This window comes from Bombina bombina, chromosome 4 (genome assembly GCF_027579735.1).
Source record: "Bombina bombina isolate aBomBom1 chromosome 4, aBomBom1.pri, whole genome shotgun sequence".
NCBI lineage: Eukaryota > Metazoa > Chordata > Amphibia > Anura > Bombinatoridae > Bombina > Bombina bombina.
In genome coordinates, this window is record NC_069502.1 from 1,083,819,261 (window position 1) to 1,083,839,780 (window position 20,520).

Below are 20,520 nucleotides of genomic sequence, written 5' to 3' on the forward strand. Positions count from 1 at the left end.
AACATGACAACTGTTGCGTACATCAACCATCAGGGGGGAACAAGGAGTTCCCTGGCGATGGAAGAAGTGACCAAAATCTTTCTATGGGCGGAGTCTCACTCCTGCCACCTGTCTGCTATCCACATCCCAGGAGTGGAAAATTGGGAAGCGGATTTTCTGAGTCGTCAGACATTGCATCCGGGGGAGTGGGAACTCCATCCGGAAATCTTTGCCCAAGTCACTCAACTGTGGGGCATTCCAGACATGGATCTGATGGCCTCTCGTCAGAACTTCAAAGTTCCTTGCTACGGGTCCAGATCCAGGGATCCCAAGGCGGCTCTAGTGGATGCACTAGTAGCACCTTGGACCTTCAAACTAGCTTATGTATTCCCGCCGTTTCCTCTCATCCCCAGGCTGGTAGCCAGGATCAATCAGGAAAGGGCGTCGGTGATCTTGATAGCTCCTGCGTGGCCACGCAGGACTTGGTATGCAGATCTGGTGAATATGTCTTCGGCTCCACCATGGAAGCTACCTTTGAGACGAGACCTTCTTGTTCAAGGTCCGTTCGAACATCTGAATCTGGTCTCACTCCAGCTGACTGCTTGGAGATTGAACGCTTGATCTTATCGAAGCGAGGGTTCTCAGATTCTGTTATCGATACTCTTGTTCAGGCCAGAAAGCCTGTAACTAGAAAGATTTACCACAAAATTTGGAAAAAATATATCTGTTGGTGTGAATCTAAAGGATTCCCTTGGGACAAGGTTAAGATTCCTAAGATTCTATCCTTCCTTCAAGAAGGATTGGAAAAAGGATTATCTGCAAGTTCCCTGAAGGGACAGATTTCTGCCTTGTCTGTGTTACTTCACAAAAAGCTGGCAGCTGTGCCAGATGTTCAAGCCTTTGTTCAGGCTCTGGTTAGAATCAAGCCTGTTTACAAACCTTTGACTCCTCCTTGGAGTCTCAACTTAGTTCTTTCAGTTCTTCAGGGGGTTCCGTTTGAACCCTTACATTCCGTTGATATTAAGTTATTATCTTGGAAAGTTTTGTTTTTGGTTGCAATTTCTTCTGCTAGAAGAGTTTCAGAATTATCTGCTCTGCAGTGTTCTCCTCCTTATCTGGTGTTCCATGCAGATAAGGTGGTTTTACGTACTAAACCTGGTTTTCTTCCAAAAGTTGTTTCTAACAAAAACATTAACCAGGAGATTATCGTACCTTCTCTGTGTCCGAAACCAGTTTCGAAGAAGGAACGTTTGTTGCACAATTTGGATGTTGTTCGCGCTCTAAAATTCTATTTAGATGCTACAAAGGATTTTAGACAAACATCTTCCTTGTTTGTTGTTTATTCCGGTAAAAGGAGAGGTCAAAAAGCAACTTCTACCTCTCTCTCTTTTTGGATTAAAAGCATCATCAGATTGGCTTACGAGACTGCCGGACGGCAGCCTCCCGAAAGAATCACAGCTCATTCCACTAGGGCTGTGGCTTCCACATGGGCCTTCAAGAACGAGGCTTCTGTTGATCAGATATGTAGGGCAGCGACTTGGTCTTCACTGCACACTTTTACCAAATTTTACAAGTTTGATACTTTTGCTTCTTCTGAGGCTATTTTTGGGAGAAAGGTTTTGCAAGCCGTGGTGCCTTCCATCTAGGTGACCTGATTTGCTCCCTCCCATCATCCGTGTCCTAAAGCTTTGGTATTGGTTCCCACAAGTAAGGATGACGCCGTGGACCGGACACACCTATGTTGGAGAAAACAGAATTTATGTTTACCTGATAAATTACTTTCTCCAACGGTGTGTCCGGTCCACGGCCCGCCCTGGTTTTTTAATCAGGTCTGATAATTTATTTTCTTTAACTACAGTCACCACGGTATCATATGGTTTATCCTATGCAAATATTCCTCCTTAACGTCGGTCGAATGACTGGGGTAGGCGGAGCCTAGGAGGGATCATGTGACCAGCTTTGCTGGGCTCTTTGCCATTTCCTGTTGGGGAAGAGAATATCCCACAAGTAAGGATGACGCCGTGGACCGGACACACCGTTGGAGAAAGTAATTTATCAGGTAAACATAAATTCTGTTTTCTTCTCTCTGTCCTAATCCTACTTCTCATTAAGGAACGTCTGTTGCACAACTTGGATGTGGTGCGTGCTCTAAAATTCTATCTACAGGCTACTAAGGATTTTCGCCAGTCTTTTGCCCTGTTTGTTTAGCTGGAAAGCGTAAGGGTCAGAAGGCTACTGCTACTTCTCTTTACCTCTGGTTGAGAAGTATGATTCGTTTTGCTTATGAGACTGCTGGACAGCAGCCTCCTGAGAGAATTACGGCTCATTCCACTAGGGCTGTTTCATCTTCGTGGGCTTTTAAAAATGAAACTTCTGTGGAACAGATTTGCAAGGCTGCAACTTGGTCCTCTCTGCATACTTTTTTCCAAATTTTCCAAATTTGATACTTTTGTCTCGGCTGAGGCTTCCTTTGGGAGAAAGGTTGTTCAAGCGGTGGTGCCTTCTGTTTAGGCCGGCCTGTCTTGTTCATCCTCCCTATTCATTCCATGTTCTCTAGCTTGGGTATTGGTTCCCACTAGTAATTGGAATGACGTTGTGGACTCTTCATGTCTTAGGAAAGAAAATACAATTTATGCTTACCGGATACATTTCTTTCTTTACGGACATGGAGAGTCCACGACCCCACCCTTTTTTTTTCCTTCTAAATCTCAGGCACCTCTACACCTTTTGTGTTATCATCTTTTTCCATTTCCCTTCGGCTGAATGACTGGGGGTTATGGGTAAGGGAAGTGACACTTAGCAGCTTTGCTGTGGTGCTCTTTGCCTCCTCCTGCTGGCCAGGAGTGTATATCTCACTAGTAATTTAATGACGTTGTGGACTCTCTATGGCCGGAAAGAAAGATATTTATCAGTTAAGCATAATTTTTTGTTTTGTTTTTTAGATCAGATTCTTCATACTGATGTTGTGTATTTACATACTGGGCCTGGACGGGGAATCCAAGAATCTGAGAAAATAAAAAGGCTGTTGCTTCATTTTAAGTAAGTGACACCTTATAAAATACCAAAACGGAAATAAAAGAAAAAAATGCCCCTTAAAGGGGCATTTAACATAGAATGATGTAATCAAAGCAAAGATAGGCATGATAATAATATGGAGATTATTTTTTAACAAATATGTATGTTGGTTAAATACTAAAAAAAAAATTGTCTATGAAGTCTTTCATTCCACTTTCAAAAGGAATTGACCTACAATTTTCAGAATTAAATTACAGAAAAAGTGGATAAAATAAATAATAAAAGTGAGTTGCAAAGTATTTTTACTACATATAATTAAAGTGCCATAAAACATGTTGAGATCTGTGCATATCCTAAAAGGGCTAATTAAGTAAAAGTAGTTTGCATAAAAAATTGTTTAAAAATTGCTGGCAAGTATTTTAAAATAATTTTCAAAAATAAGCAAAACTACTTACATAGCCATGTGTCTGGAATAGTCTTATCCAGCCCCCCTTATCAGTGTTTAGCATCAGAAACACAGGCATTGTATTTCACAGCAGCTTATTTGCTTCTAGGCATGCTCCAGCAGATAATTACTGTGTATTTCTGCATTCTACCAAAGCCATGGTAGATATAGATACAGCCATAAAAGGAATTGTGTGGGGGGAGTTAGAGCTGTACAATTTGGAAACTTAAAAGAAAGGGTTAATGGTGAGGCACTGCAGTATAAATTTGCAGGTAAAGTAATTAAAGTACATATTATTATATGTTATCTCTATCCCAACTCGTTTTATGTCCCTTTAAGCATTTTATATTACAATCTCAAAGTGTTTAATGTCCTACTAGCCAGGCCAAAATGTTACTTGCCACTCTTGATCCCACCCATACAACACCCACTAACCCAACCCCTCTTTGCATATCTTTAACCAATGTGAAACACCTTATTGTCCAGTAATTTTTTAATATTGTTTTTGTTTTATACCATAAATTAAATAATTCTACAAACAGTAATAAATTAACAAAAATAAGTGCATAGCAATTGGCAACATCAACGAGGGTTCTGGGGAAGGCAACAGCTGGAGAGAAAAAGGGGACCTGGAAAAATTGTTTTATAATTATCATCTCTCATCTATCTTTCTCCACTCCCTCCTCTCTTCAATCTCTCTTTTTACCCCCTCCCTTCTCTCTCAGGCCATATCTTCTCTTTACACTCTTTTTTTTTTTCTCTACTTTTCCTCTCCAATCTCTCTTTGCCCCTGTTTACACTCGCAGAAGTAACAGTCTAATGACTAACGGGGTCCCTAGAGGGATATTACCTTTCCCTTCCATGAATATATAATATCTCACTAACTTTCACTCACCACTGTAAAATTTCCACTTGCCAATGGCTAGTGGCATTTTTGAGCCCTGATATAGGTCTCTTTCTCACATTGTCAGTAAGGACCCAGTATAGATTAGAAATGGTTACATGCACTTTTTGTATCCACCTTCTTAAAGGGACAGTAAACATTGGGCAACGTTACGTAATTCTGCACTATGTGCAGAATTATGTAACATAACGATAGCATAATCTGTAATTTGGCCGCCATACTATACTTACCTCTCATGCAAACCTGTCCTCTTCTGCGCGGCAGTTTTTTCAATTAGCGCACCACAGGCTCTCTGTCTAATCACAGTGAGCCTGATTGTGCCATTCAACTACATGTAGCGCGCTCCCGCTCTTAGTAAAGCAGCCGACAGCTTTTAAAGACACTAAAACTTTCAATGTTCTCCCTACAACCTAGTTAACCACCCGGCTAAAATTTAAGCCAATATTAAGCTAATATTTTGTTTTTCAATATTTGTTACACACATTATCATTAAATCAATTTATGTTAAATTCTACAATTCATTTGTGCTTTAGATAGCTTAAGAAACATTTATAAATATATAAATTATTACACTGCCCCCAGCCAGTTGCTTTATAATTCCACCCGGCTGGCAACATTTTCTGTGGAGAGCACTGTTGTATAGTCTTGCGATAGACTAACATATGAAGTGGATGTGAATGTTTTCTACATTAACATAGTTTGCTCCCTTGTTTTTTAATGACCAAGCTCCTCTCACCACTTGGGTTATATTAAGAAGCCAACCTGAACTTGTTAATGAAGTAGACATAGCTGGCCACTGGGATTTTGTTAGCTAAACATCTATTGTTTTGCAGTATGTTATCTTATCATCTCTGCGGTGGCCTATTAGACTTGGGAATTCTGCAGTGTGCACTTCCAATTTTCAGAATTGGAACACTCACAAAAGCTTTTTTACTATGCATAATTAAACATTTTGTAACAACCTCAAGGTGTTTACTATCCCTTTAATTTTAAGCATTAAATTGCAGGTAAAAGGGGCAAAATAAACAAACAAGCTATACTGCAAAACAAGTTTTTTTAGTATGCAAAAAATTAAAATGTTATATTACAATTTCAAGGTGTTTTGTGTACCTTTCAAGCGATGCATCTTATAGGTTTTTCTTGGAATAATTGTCCCTGTAAAATATTATTCAGAGGTATTTATTTGTACATTGAAGTCCCTAACACATCCTAGTTAAGTAAAATATGCATCTGAATGTTATTGTTAATAATGTAACTATTACTCTTGTCAATATAATATGTAAGTCTGAGAGTATTCATTCTACAATCTCTATAAAAACATCATGACCCACTCTATTATCTACTCATCATTTCTACCTTTCATTCCGCATCATCTGCTAACTACTTCTTTAGTATATCCCTGTCAATCAAAGAAAATTATTTTCACAAAATGTAACTACATTTCTCTTGCAAGATGTATCGAGTCCACGGATTCATCCTTACTTGTGGGATATTCTCCTCCCCTACAGGAAGTGGCAGAGAGAGCACCCACAGCAGAGCTGCCTATATAGCTCCCCCCTTAGCTCCACCCCCCAGTCATTCTCTCTGCCTGCTTAACTGCTAGGAAGGGCAAAGAGGAGTGTGGTGACAAAAATGTTAGGTTTTTATTTTCTCAAGCAAAAGTTTGTTATTTTAAATGGTACCGGTGTGTACTATTTACTCTCTGGCAGAAAAGGGATGAAGATTTTTGCAAGGAGGATGATGATCTTAGCACTTTGTAACTAAGATCCACTGCTGTTCTCACATGGGCTGAAGAGTATAGGAAAACTTCAGTTGGGGGAACAGTTTGCAGGCTAAACTGCATTAAGGTATGTTCAGTCTATTTTTTTCTCGACAGACTATGTTATTTCTAGAAAAGGCTGGCAATATCCCCATGAGGGAAGGGTAAGCTGTATTCAGACACTTGGATAGGAATTTCAGCTTGCATGAAGGGCTTATTAGTTACTGGTGACACTGTTTGGTAAAAACGTTTTTGTTTATTCAGTGAATCATGCAATTATAATGTTTTTCTCTAGTAAGGTGTATCCAGTCCACGGATCATCCATTACTTATGGGATATTCTCACTCCCAACAGGAAGTTGCAAGAGGACCCACAGCAAAGCTGTTATATAGCTCCTCCCCTCACTACTATATCCAGTCATTCTCTTGCAACTCTCAACGCGCATGGAGGTAGTAAGAGGAGAGTGGTGAAAAATAGTTAGTTTATTAACTTCAATCAAAAGTTTGTTATTTTAAATAGTACCGGAGTTGTGCTATTTTTTCTCAGGCAGAGATAGAAGAAGAATTTGCCTGAGTTTTCTATGATCTTAGCAGGTTGTAACTAAGATCCATTGCTGTTCTCACACTTGTCTGAGGAGTGAGGTAACTTCAGAGGGAGAATGGCGTGCAGTTTATTCTGCTATCAGGTATGTGCAGTTATGATTTTTTCTAGGATTGGAAATGCTAGAAAATGCTGCTGTTTCCTGATAAATGTAAGTTAAGCCTGAATACAGTGATTTAATAACGACTGGTATCATGCTTATTCTCAGGGGTAATACCCTTATAGATATGCTATATAAAATGTTTGCTGGCATGTTTTTTTCCACATGGCTAGCTGTATTTTTGCCTAGAAACAGTTTCCTGAGGCTTTCCACTGTTGTAATATGAGTGGGAGGGGCCTATTTTAGCGCTTTTTTGCGCAGTTATAATTACAGACTGAGACATCCAATTTTCCTCAGGAGTCCCCTGCATGCTAAGGACATCTCTAAAGAGCCTAAAAACGTTTATTGGGGAAGGTAGGAGCCACAGTAAAGCTGTGGCACTTTGCTGGGACTGTTAAAAAACGTCTATGTCGTTTTTTTTATCCGTTTTTTGAACTAAGGGGTTAATCATCCATTTGCAAGTGGGTGCAATGCTCTGTTAGCCTATTACATACACTGTAAAAATTTTGTTTGTGTAACTGCCTTTTTTCACGGTTTTTCAAATTTTGACAAAATTTGTTTCTCTTAAAGGCACAGTACCGTTTTTTTATATTGCTTGTTAACTTGAATTAAAGTGTTTTCCAAGCTTGCTAGTCTCATTGCTAGTCTGTATAAACATGTCTGACATAGAGGAAACTCCTTGTTCATTATGTTTAAAGGCCATGGTGGAACCCCCTCTTAGAATGTGTACCAATTGTACTGACTTCACTCTAAGCAATAAAGATCATATTATGTCTTTAAAAAATTTATCACCAGAGAAATCTAGCGAGGGGGAAGTTATGCCGACTAACTCTCCCCACATGTCAGATTCTTTGACTCCCGCTCAAGGGACTCACGCTGAAATGGCGCCAAGTACATCAAGGGCACCCATAGCGTTTACTTTACAAGACATGGCGGCAGTCATGGATAATACACTGTCAGCGGTATTCGCCAGACTACCTGAACTTAGAGGTAAGCGAGATAGCTCTGGGGTTAGACGAAATGCAGAGCATACTGACGCTTTAAGAACCATGTCTGATACTGCCTCACAATATGCTGAAGCTGAGGAAGGAGAACTTCAGTCTGTGGGTGATGTTTCTGATCCAGGGAGAATCCCTGATTCTGATATTTCTACATTTAAATTTAAGCTTGAACACCTCCGCGTGTTACTTAAAGAGATTTTAGCTGCTCTGAATGACTGTGACACAATTGCAGTGCCAGAGAAATTGTGTAGACTGGATAAATACTTTGCAGTGCTGGTGTGTACTGATGTTTTTCCAATACCTAAAAGGTTTACAGAAATTATTAACAAGGAATGGGATAGACCAGGTGTGCCGTTATCTCCCCCTCCTATTTTTAGAAAAATGTTTCCTATAGACGCCACCACACGGGACTTATGGCAGACAGTCCCTAAGGTGGAGGGAGCAGTTTCTACTTTAGCAAAGCGTACTACTATCCCTGTCGAGGACAGTTGTGCTTTTTCAGATCCAATGGATAAAAAATTAGAAGGTTACCTTAAGAAAATATTTTGTCAACAAGGTTTTATCCTTCAGCCCCTTGCATGCATTGCCCCTGTCACTGCTGTTGCGGCGTTCTGGTTTGAGTCTCTGGAAGAGGCCTTACAGGTAGCGACTCCATTGGATGACATACTTGGCAAACTTAGGGCACTTAAGCTAGCCAATTCTTTTGTTTCTGATGCCATTGTTCATTTAACTAAACTAACGGCTAAGAATTCTGGGGCAGACCTTATTCGGGCCTGGTTTGAAGGAGATTATTGCTGATATCACTGGAGGTAAAGGTCATGCCCTTCCTCAGGACAGGTCCAAATCCAGGGACAAACAGTCTAATTTTCGTGCCTTTCGAAACTCCAAGGCAAGTGCGGCATCAACCTCCTCTAATGCAAGACAAGAGGGAACTGTTGCTCAGTCCAAGGCGGTCTGGAGGCCAAACCAGACCTGGAACAAAGGTAAGCAGGCTAAAAAACCTGCTGCTGCCTCTAAGACAGCATGAAGGAACGGCCCCCTATCCGGTAACGGATCTAGTGGGGGGCAGACTTTCACTCTTTGCCCAGGCGTGGGCAAGAGATGTTCAGGATCCCTGGGCGTTGGAAATTATATCCCAGGGGTATCTTCTGGACTTCAAAGCTTCTCCCCCCATAGGGAGATTTCACCGTTATCTGCAAACCAGATAAAGAGAGAGGCACTCTTACACTGTGTAAGAGACCTCCTAGTTATGGGAGTGATCCATCCAGTTCCAAAAGAGGAACAAGGGCAGGGTTTTTACTCAAATCTGTTTGTGGTTCCCAAGAAAGAGGGAACATTCAGACCAATTTTGGATCTAAAGATCTTAAACAAATTCCTCAGAGTTCCATCATTCAAGATGGAAACTATTCGTACCATCCTACCTATGATCCAGGAGGGTCAATATATGACTACAGTGGATCTAAAGGATGCTTACCTTCACATTCCGATACACAAAGATCATCATCGGTTTCTCAGGTTTGCCTTTCTAGACAGGCATTACCAGTTTGTAGCTCTTCCCTTTGGATTAGCTACAGCCCCAAGAATTTTCACGAAGGTTCTAGGGTCACTTCTGGCGGTCCTAAGGCCGCGGGGCATAGCAGTAGCCCCTTATTTAGACGACATCCTGATACAGTCGTCAAACTTCCAAATTGCCAGGTCTCATACAGACATAGTACTGGCATTTCTGAGGTCGCATGGGTGGAAAGTGAACGAGGAAAAGAGTTCTCTATCCCCACTCACAAGGGTTTCCTTCCTAGGGACTCTGATAGATTCTGTAGAAATGAAAATTTACCTGACGGAGTCCAGGTTATCAAAGCTTCTAAATTCCTGCCGGGTTCTTCATTCCATTCCACGCCCTACGGTGGCTCAGTGTATGGAAGTAATCGGCTTAATGGTAGCGGCAATGGACATAGTGCCGTTTGCACGCTTACATCTCAGACCGCTGCAACTATGCATGCTCAGTCAGTGGAACGGGGATTACACAGATTTATCTCCTCAACTGAATCTGGACCAAGTGACCAGGGATTCTCTTCTCTGGTGGCTATCTCGGGTCCATCTGTCCAAAGGTATGACCTTTCGCAGGCCAGATTGGACAATTGTAACAACAGATGCCAGCCTTCTAGGTTGGGGTGCAGTCTGGAACTCCCTGAAGGCTCAGGGATCGTGGACTCAGGAGGAGTCTCTCCTTTCAATAAATATTCTGGAGCTAAGAGCGATATTCAATGCTCTTCAGGCTTGGCCTCAGTTAGCAACTCTGAGGTACATCAGATTTCAGTCGGACAACATCACGACTGTGGCTTACATCAACCATCAAGGGGGAACAAGAAGTTCCCAAGCGATGTTAGAAGTCTCAAAGATAATTCACTGGGCAGAGATACACTCCTGCCACCTATCAGCTATTCATATCCCAGGTTTAGAGAACTGGGAGGCGGATTTTCTATGTCGACAGACTTTTCATCCGGGGGAGTGGGAACTCCATCCGGAGGTGTTTGCACAAGTGATTCATCGCTGGGGCAAACCAGAACTGGATCTCATGGCGTCTCGACAGAACGCCAAGCTTCCTTGTTACGGATCTAGGTCCAGGGACCCCAGGGCGACGCTGATAGACGCTCTAGCAGCGCCCTGGTCTTTCAACCTGGCTTATGTGTTTCCACCGTTTCCTCTGCTCCCTCGTCTGATTTCCAAGATCAAGCAGGAGAGAGCATCAGTGATTCTAATAGCGCCTGCGTGGCCACGCAGGACCTGGTATGCAGATCTAGTGGGCATGTCATCATTGCCACCATGGACTCTACCTCTGAGACAGGACCTTCTACTTCAGGGTCCTTTCCTCCATCCAAATCTAATTTCTCTGAGACTGACTGCATGGAGATTGAACGCTTGATTTTATCAAAGCGTGGCTTCTCCGAGTCAGTCATTGATACCTTAATACAGACACGAAAGCCTGTCACTAGGAAAATTTACCATAAGATATGGCATAAATATCTTTATTGGTGCGAATCCAAGGGTTACTCATGGAGTAAGGTCAGGATTCCCAGGATATTATCCTTTCTCCAAGAAGGCTTGGAAAAAGGTTTATCAGCTAGTTCCTTAAAGGGACAGATTTCTGCTCTGTCTATCCTTTTACACAAGCGTCTGGCAGATGTTCCAGACGTTCAGGCTTTTTGTCAGGCTTTAGTCAGAATCAAGCCTGTGTTCAAACCTGTTGCTCCACCATGGAGTTTAAATTTGGTTCTTAAGGTTCTTCAAGGAGTTCCGTTTGAACCTCTTCATTCCATAGATATAAAGCTTTTATCTTGGAAAGTCCTTTTTTTGGTAGCTATTTCCTCGGCTCGTAGAGTGTCTGAGCTATCTGCCTTACAATGTGATTCTCCTTATCTGATTTTTCATTCTGATAAGGTAGTCCTGCGTACCAAGCCTGGGTTTTTACCTAAGGTGGTATCTAACAAGAATATCAATCAAGAGATTGTTGTTCCATCCTTGTGTCCCAATCCTTCTTCAAAGAAGGAACGTCTATTACACAATTTGGACGTGGTTCGTGCTTTAAAGTTTTACTTACAAGCTACTAAAGATTTTCGACAAACATCTGCTTTGTTTGTTGTTTACTCTGCACAGAGGAGAGGTCAAAAGGCTTCGGCAACCTCTCTTTCTTTTTGGCTAAGAAGCATAATACGCTTAGCCTATGAGACTGCTGGACAGCAGCCCCCTGAAAAGATTACAGCTCATTCTACTAGAGCTGTGGCTTCCACTTGGGCCTTTAAAAATGAGACTTCTGTTGAACAGATTTGCAAGGCGGCGACTTGGTCTTCGCTTCATACTTTTTCAAAATTCTACAAATTTGATACTTTTGCTTCTTTGGAGGCTATTTTTGGGAGAAAGGTTTTACAGGCAGTGGTGCCTTCCGTTTAAGTACCTGCCTTGTCCCTCACTTCATCCGTTTACTTTAGCTTTGGTATTGGTATCCCATAAGTAATGGATGATCCGTGGACTGGATACACCTTACTAGAGAAAACACAATTTATGCTTACCTGATAAATTTTTTTCTCTAGTGGTGTATCCAGTCCACGGCCCGCCCTGTCATTTTAAGGCAGGTTATTTTTAAATTTAAACTACAGTCACCACTGCACCCTATGGTTTCTCCTTTCTCTGCTTGTTTTCGGTCGAATGACTGGATATGGTAGTGAGGGGAGGAGCTATATAACAGCTTTGCTGTAGGTCCTCTTGCAACTTCCTGTTGGGAGTGAGAATATCCCATAAGTAATGGATGATCCGTGGACTGGATACACTACTAGAGAAATAAATTTATCAGGTAAGCATAAATTGTGTTTTTTAAAGGGACTAAAGGGGTCATTGTGGCTTGTTTTTGAGTTTTCTAACCCACATGGTTAATTTAGAGACACTCTAGTGTTTGTCTGTTAGGCCTCAAAATATTGAGTGAGGTGGGAGGGGCCTATTTTCATGCCTCAGTTGTGCAGTTTCTTTTCCTCTGAGACTTCTGCTTCTCCAGAGGTTCCTGCCGTGTTTGAGGGCTGTAAAAGAAGATTTTTCCCTACAAATTGTTCTGAAGGGCAGGGCTGAAAGTCTTTTTTACTGGTTTTGATATTTTTTCAATCCGGTTTTGCCATTAAGGGGTTAATTGTTTATTTGCATAGCTGTGCAAAGTTACTAAGGCTATATGATACTACTGTAAAAATTTCGTTATGTTTACTGCTTTTTACACTGTTTTGCAGAATTTGTGCAGCTTTTTTTCTCTTAAAGGCACAATACCGTTTTATTTCTAAGTATTATTTACTTTGATTACAGTGTTTTCAAAGCTTGCTTGTTACATTACTAGCCTGTTTAACATGTCTGACACCAAGGAAAATCCTTGTTCAATATGTTTGGAAGCCATTGTGGTACCCCCTCTTAGAATGTGTCCCAATTGTACTGATATGTCTATAAACTATAAAGAACATATATTAGCACTTAAAAATAGAGCAATAGATGATTCTCAGTCAGAAGTAAATGAGGGTTCCCCATCTAGCTCTCCTCAAGTGTCACAACCAGTAACGCCCGCACAAGTGACGCCAAGTACCTCTAGTGCGTCAAATTAATTTATTTTACAAGATATGGCCACAGTTATGAATACATCCCTCACAGAGGTTTTATCCTAACTGCCTGGTTTACAAGGAAAGCGGGACAGCTCTGGGTTAAGGAAAAATGCTGAGCAGTCTGACGCTTTAGTAGCCGTATCTGATATGCCCTCATAATGCTCTGAGGTAGGGGTGAGGGATTTGTTATCTGAGGGAGAAATTTCTGATTCAGGAAAGACGCTTCCTCAGACAGATTCTGATATGACGGCCTTTAAATTTAAGCTTGAACACCTCCGCTTATTGCTCATGGAGGTTTTAGCGGCTCTATATGATTGTGACCCTATAGTGGTCCCAGAGAAATTGTGTAAGATGGATAAATACTTAGAGGTTCCTGTTTACACTGATGTTTTTTTTCCAGTCCCTAAGAGGATTGTGAATATTATTGCTAAGGAGTGGGATAGTCCAGGTATTCCGTTCATTCCCCCTCCTGTTTTTAAGAAAATGTTTCTCCAACATAGGTGTGTCCGGTCCACGGCGTCATCCTTACTTGTGGGATATTCTCTTCCCCAACAGGAAATGGCAAAGAGCCCAGCAAAGCTGGTCACATGATCCCTCCTAGGCTCCGCCTACCCCAGTCATTCTCTTTGCCGTTGTACAGGCAACATCTCCACGGAGATGGCTTAGAGTTTTTTAGTGTTTAACTGTAGTTTTTATTATTCAATCAAGAGTTTGTTATTTTGAAATAGTGCTGGTATGTACTATTTACTCAGAAACAGAAAAGAGATGAAGATTTCTGTTTGTATGAGGAAAATGATTTTAGCAACCGTCACTAAAATCCATGGCTGTTCCACACAGGACTGTTGAGAGCAATTAACTTCAGTTGGGGGAACAGTGAGCAGTCTCTTGCTGCTTGAGGTATGACACATTCTAACAAGACGATGTAATGCTGGAAGCTGTCATTTTCCCTATGGGATCCGGTAAGCCATGTTTATTAAGATCGTAAATAAGGGCTTCACAAGGGCTTATTAAGACTGTAGACTTTTTCTGGGCTAAATCGATTCATTATTAACACATATTTAGCCTTGAGGAATCATTTATTCTGGGTATTTTGATATAATAATATCGGCAGGCACTGTTTTAGACACCTTATTCTTTAGGGGCTTTCCCAAATCATAGGCAGAGCCTCATTTTCGCGCCGGTGTTGCGCACTTGTTTTTGAGAGGCATGACATGCAGTCGCATGTGAGAGGAGCTCTGATACTTAGAAAAGACTTTCTGAAGGCGTCATTTGGTATCGTATTCCCCTTTGGGCTTGGTTGGGTCTCAGCAAAGCAGATACCAGGGACTGTAAAGGGGTTAAAGTTAAAAACGGCTCCGGTTCCGTTATTTTAAGGGTTAAAGCTTCCAAATTTGGTGTGCAATACTTTTAAGGCTTTAAGACACTGTGGTGAAAATGTGGTGAATTTTGAACAATTCCTTCATGTTTTTTCGCAATTGCAGTAATAAAGTGTGTTCAGTTTAAAATTTAAAGTGACAGTAACGGTTTTATTTTAAAACGTTTTTTGTACTTTGTTATCAAGTTTATGCCTGTTTAACATGTCTGAACTACCAGATAGACTGTGTTCTGAATGTGGGGAAGCCAGAATTCCTATTCATTTAAATAAATGTGATTTATGTGACAATGACAATGATGCCCAAGATGATTCCTCAAGTGAGGGGAGTAAGCATGGTACTGCATCATTCCCTCCTTCGTCTACACGAGTCTTGCCCACTCAGGAGGCCCCTAGTACATCTAGCGCGCCAATACTCCTTACTATGCAACAATTAACGGCTGTAATGGATAATTCTGTCAAAAACATTTTAGCCAAAATGAACACTTATCAGCGTAAGCGCGACTGCTCTGTTTTAGATACTGAAGAGCATGACGACGCTGATAATAATGGTTCTGAAGGGCCCCTAACCCAGTCTGATGGGGCCAGGGAGGTTTTGTCTGAGGGAGAAATTACTGATTCAGGGAACATTTCTCAACAAGCTGAACCTGATGTGATTACGTTTAAATTTAAGTTGGAACATCTCCGCATTCTGCTTAAGGAGGTATTATCCACTCTGGATGATTGTGACAAGTTGGTCATCCCAGAGAAACTATGTAAAATGGACAAGTTCCTAGAGGTCCCGGGGCTCCCAGAAGCTTTTCCTATACCCAAGCGGGTGGCGGACATTGTTAATAAAGAATGGGAAAGGCCCGGTATTCCTTTCGTCCCTCCCCCCATATTTAAAAAATTGTTTCCTATGGTCGACCCCAGAAAGGACTTATGGCAGACAGTCCCCAAGGTCGAGGGAGCGGTTTCCACTTTAAACAAACGCACCACTATACCCATAGAGGATAGCTGTGCTTTCAAAGATCCTATGGATAAAAAATTAGAAGGTTTACTTAAAAAGATGTTTGTTCAGCAGGGTTACCTTCTACAACCAATTTCATGCATTGTCCCTGTAGCTACAGCCGCATGTTTCTGGTTCGATGAGCTGATAAAGGCGGTCGATAGTGATTCTCCTCCTTATGAGGAGATTATGGACAGAATCAATGCTCTCAAATTGGCTAATTCTTTCACCCTAGACGCCACTTTGCAATTGGCTAGGTTAGCGGCTAAGAATTCTGGGTTTGCTATTGTGGCGCGCAGAGCGCTTTGGTTGAAATCTTGGTCAGCTGATGCGTCTTCCAAGAACAAGCTACTTAACATTCCTTTCAAGGGGAAAACGCTGTTTGGCCCTGACTTGAAAGAGATTATCTCTGATATCACTGGGGGTAAGGGCCACGCCCTTCCTCAGGATCGGCCTTTCAAGGCAAAAAATAAACCTAATTTTCGTCCCTTTCGTAGAAATGGACCAGCCCAAAGTGCTACGTCCTCTAAGCAAGAGGGTAATACTTCTCAAGCCAAGCCAGCTTGGAGACCAATGCAAGGCTGGAACAAGGGAAAGCAGGCCAAGAAACCTGCCACTGCTACCAAGACAGCATGAAATGTTGGCCCCCGATCCGGGACCGGATCTGGTGGGGGGCAGACTCTCTCTCTTCGCTCAGGCTTGGGCAAGAGATGTTCTGGATCCTTGGGCGCTAGAAATAGTCTCCCAAGGTTATCTTCTGGAATTCAAGGGGCTTCCCCCAAGGGGGAGGTTCCACAGGTCTCAGTTGTCTTCAGACCACATAAAAAGACAGGCATTCTTACATTGTGTAGAAGACCTGTTAAAAATGGGAGTGATTCATCCTGTTCCATTAAGAGAACAAGGGATGGGGTTCTACTCCAATCTGTTCATAGTTCCCAAAAAAGAGGGAACGTTCAGACCAATCTTAGATCTCAAGATCTTAAACAAGTTTCTCAAGGTTCCATCGTTCAAGATGGAAACCATTCAAACTATTCTTCCTTCCATCCAGGAAGGTCAATTCATGACCACAGTGGATTTAAAGGATGCGTATCTACATATTCCTATCCACAAGGAACATCATCGGTTCCTAAGGTTCGCATTCCTGGACAAGCATTACCAGTTCGTGGCGCTTCCTTTCGGATTAGCCACTGCTCCAAGGATTTTCACAAAGGTACTAGGGTCCCTTCTAGCTGTGCTAAGACCAAGGGGCATTGCTGTAGTACCTTACTTGGACGACATTCTGATTCAAGCGTCGTCCCTTCCTCAAGCAAAGGCTCACACGGACATTGTCCTGGCCTTTCTCAGATCTCACGGATGGAAAGTGAACGTGGAAAACAGTTCTCTATCTCCGTCAACAAGGGTTCCCTTCTTGGGAACAATAATAGACTCCTTAGAAATGAGGATTTTTCTGACAGAGGCCAGAAAAACAAAACTTCTAGACTCTTGTCGGATACTTCATTCCGTTCCTCTTCCTTCCATAGCGCAGTGCATGGAAGTGATCGGTTTGATGGTAGCGGCAATGGACATAGTTCCTTTTGCGCGCATTCATCTAAGACCATTACAACTGTGCATGCTCAGTCAGTGGAATGGGGACTATACAGACTTGTCTCCGAAGATACAAGTAAATCAGAGGACCAGAGACTCACTCCGTTGGTGGCTGTCCCTGGACAACCTGTCACAAGGGATGACATTCCGCAGACCGGAGTGGGTCATCGTCACGACCGACGCCAGTCTGATGGGCTGGGGCGCGGTCTGGGGATCCCTGAAAGCTCAGGGTCTTTGGTCTCGGGAAGAATCTCTTCTACCGATAAATATTCTGGAACTGAGAGCGATATTCAATGCTCTCAAGGCTTGGCCTCAGCTAGCGAGGGCCAAGTTCATACGGTTTCAATCAGACAACATGACAACTGTTGCGTACATAAACCATCAGGGGGGAACAAGGAGTTCCCTAGCGATGGTAGAAGTGACCAAAATCATTCTATGGGCGGAGTCTCACTCCTGCCACCTGTCTGCTATCCACATCCCAGGAGTGGAAAATTGGGAAGCGGATTTTCTGAGTCGTCAGACATTGCATCCGGGGGAGTGGGAACTCCATCCGGAAATCTTTGCCCAAGTCACTCAGCTGTGGGGCATTCCAGACATGGATCTGATGGCCTCTCGTCAGAACTTCAAAGTTCCTTGCTACGGGTCCAGATCCAGGGATCCCAAGGCGGCTCTAGTGGATGCACTAGTAGCACCTTGGACCTTCAATCTAGCTTATGTGTTCCCGCCGTTTCCTCTCATCCCCAGGCTGGTAGCCAGGATCAATCAGGAGAGGGCGTCGGTGATCTTGATAGCTCCTGCGTGGCCACGCAGGACTTGGTATGCAGATCTGGTGAATATGTCATCGGCTCCACCTTGGAAGCTACCTTTGAGACGAGACCTTCTTGTTCAGGGTCCGTTCGAACATCCGAATCTGGTTTCACTCCAGCTGACTGCTTGGAGATTGAACGCTTGATCTTATCGAAGCGAGGGTTCTCAGATTCTGTTATCGATACTCTTGTTCAGGCCAGAAAGCCTGTAACTAGAAAGATTTACCACAAAATTTGGAAAAAATATATCTGTTGGTGTGAATCTAAAGGATTCCCTTGGGACAAGGTTAAGATTCCTAAGATTCTATCCTTCCTTCAAGAAGGATTGGAAAAAGGATTATCTGCTAGTTCCCTGAAGGGACAGATTTCTGCCTTGTCTGTGTTACTTCACAAAAAGCTGGCAGCTGTGCCAGATGTTCAAGCCTTTGTTCAGGCTCTGGTTAGAATTAAGCCTGTTTACAAACCTTTGACTCCTCCTTGGAGTCTCAACTTAGTTCTTTCAGTTCTTCAGGGGGTTCCGTTTGAACCCTTACATTCCGTTGATATTAAGTTATTATCTTGGAAAGTTTTGTTTTTAGTTGCAATTTCTTCTGCTAGAAGAGTTTCAGAATTATCTGCTCTGCAGTGTTCTCCTCCTTATCTGGTGTTCCATGCAGATAAGGTGGTTTTACGTACTAAACCTGGTTTTCTTCCAAAAGTTGTTTCTAACAAAAACATTAACCAGGAGATTATCGTACCTTCTCTGTGTCCGAAACCAGTTTCAAAGAAGGAACGTTTGTTGCACAATTTGGATGTTGTTCGCGCTCTAAAATTCTATTTAGATGCTACAAAGGATTTTAGACAAACATCTTCCTTGTTTGTTGTTTATTCCGGTAAAAGGAGAGGTCAAAAAGCAACTTCTACCTCTCTCTCTTTTTGGATTAAAAGCATCATCAGATTGGCTTACGAGACTGCCGGACGGCAGCCTCCCGAAAGAATCACGGCTCATTCCACTAGGGCTGTGGCTTCCACATGGGCCTTCAAGAACGAGGCTTCTGTTGATCAGATATGTAGGGCAGCGACTTGGTCTTCACTGCACACTTTTACCAAATTTTACAAGTTTGATACTTTTGCTTCTTCTGAGGCTATTTTTGGGAGAAAGGTTTTGCAAGCCGTGGTGCCTTCCATTTAGGTGACCTGATTTGCTCCCTCCCTTCATCCGTGTCCTAAAGCTTTGGTATTGGTTCCCACAAGTAAGGATGACGCCGTGGACCGGACACACCTATGTTGGAGAAAACAGAATTTATGTTTACCTGATAAATTACTTTCTCCAACGGTGTGTCCGGTCCACGGCCCGCCCTGGTTTTTTTTTTTTTTTTTAATCAGGTCTGATAATTTATTTTCTTTAACTACAGTCACCACGGTATCATATGGTTTCTCCTATGCAAATATTCCTCCTTAACGTCGGTCGAATGACTGGGGTAGGCGGAGCCTAGGAGGGATCATGTGACCAGCTTTGCTGGGCTCTTTGCCATTTCCTGTTGGGGAAGAGAATATCCCACAAGTAAGGATGACGCCGTGGACCGGACACACCGTTGGAGAAAGTAATTTATCAGGTAAACATAAATTCTGTTTTCCCATATCTGACACCATGCGGGACTCATGGCAGACGGTCCCTAAGGTGGAGGGAGCTATTTCTACTTTGGCTAAGCGTACAACTATACCTATTGAAGACAGTTGTGCTTTCATAGATCCTATGGATAAAAAATTAGAGGGTCTCCTGAAGAAAATTTTTGTTCATCAAGGTTTTCTTCTTCAACCTATTGCGTGCATTGTTCCTGCAACTACTGCAGCTGCTTTCTGGTTTGAGGCTCTAGAAGAGGCTCTTCAGATGGAGACTCCATTAGAAGACATTTTGGACAGAATTAAGGCCCTTAAATGGGCTAATTCTTTTATTACAGATGCCGCTTTTCAACTGGCTAAATTAGCGGCAAAGAATTCAGGTTTTGCCATTTTAGCATGCAGGGCGTTATGGCTTAAATCCTGGTCTGCTGATGTGTCATCTAAAACTAAACTTTATAACATCCCTTTCAAAGGAAAGACCCTATTCGGGCCTGAACTGAAAGAGATTATTTCAGACATCACTGGAGGGAAAGGTCATGCCCTCCCTCAGGATAGATCAAATAAGATGAGGACCAAACAAAATAATTCTCGTTCCTTTTGGAATTTCAAGAGTGGTCCCGCTTCAGCTTCCTCTGCTGCAATGCAAGAGGGGAATTTTGCCCAATCCAAGTCAGTCTGGAGACCTAACTAGGCTTGGAACAAGGGTAAACAGGCCAATAAGCCTGCAGCTGCCTCTAAGACAGCATGAAGGGGTAGCCCTTGATCCAGGACCGGATCTAGTAGGGGGCAGACTCTCTCTCTTCGCTCAGGCTTGGGCAAGAGATGTTCACGATCCCTGGGTTTTAGAATTGTTTCTGGGTCATTTTCCTGGGCTTTTGAACTGGTCACATAATTTATGGAGTTGGTAATTTGCTAATCAAGTACAGAGGTCCAAGATTATTGGATTATAACTGCTGAGACGAGTTTGTCCTATTGGGACAGACCTACGACTTGACAGTTTGATTCCTGTCTGAAAAAGGGGTAATTTATTTACTTTGGTGATGTATGAAAGAAAGTCACTTTAGTTGTTAATATCATTAAGATTTACATTTAACATTTATGTAAAATGCCTTTTCATATTTAATCAGGTAAATTAATTAATTGTTTTATAGCTTTGTGTTTTCTTTATAAAAGTTCCTACCACCTGGTCTTATTTGTCGACAATAACACCGGGTGAATTAGGAATTAGGATAGATTATC

At 42.3% G+C, this 20,520-nt stretch overlaps 1 protein-coding gene across 1 annotated transcript in view; it reads left to right on the forward strand.

The window, feature by feature from the left end:
- Window positions 1–20,520, forward strand: part of SRBD1 (S1 RNA binding domain 1) — an 823,313-nt gene that overhangs the window by 306,115 nt on the left and 496,678 nt on the right. Inside the window, exon 14 of the mRNA XM_053712257.1 lies at window positions 2,922–3,018. Coding sequence (XP_053568232.1) covers window positions 2,922–3,018 — 97 coding nt within the window. The remainder of the gene's footprint in view (window positions 1–2,921; window positions 3,019–20,520) is intronic.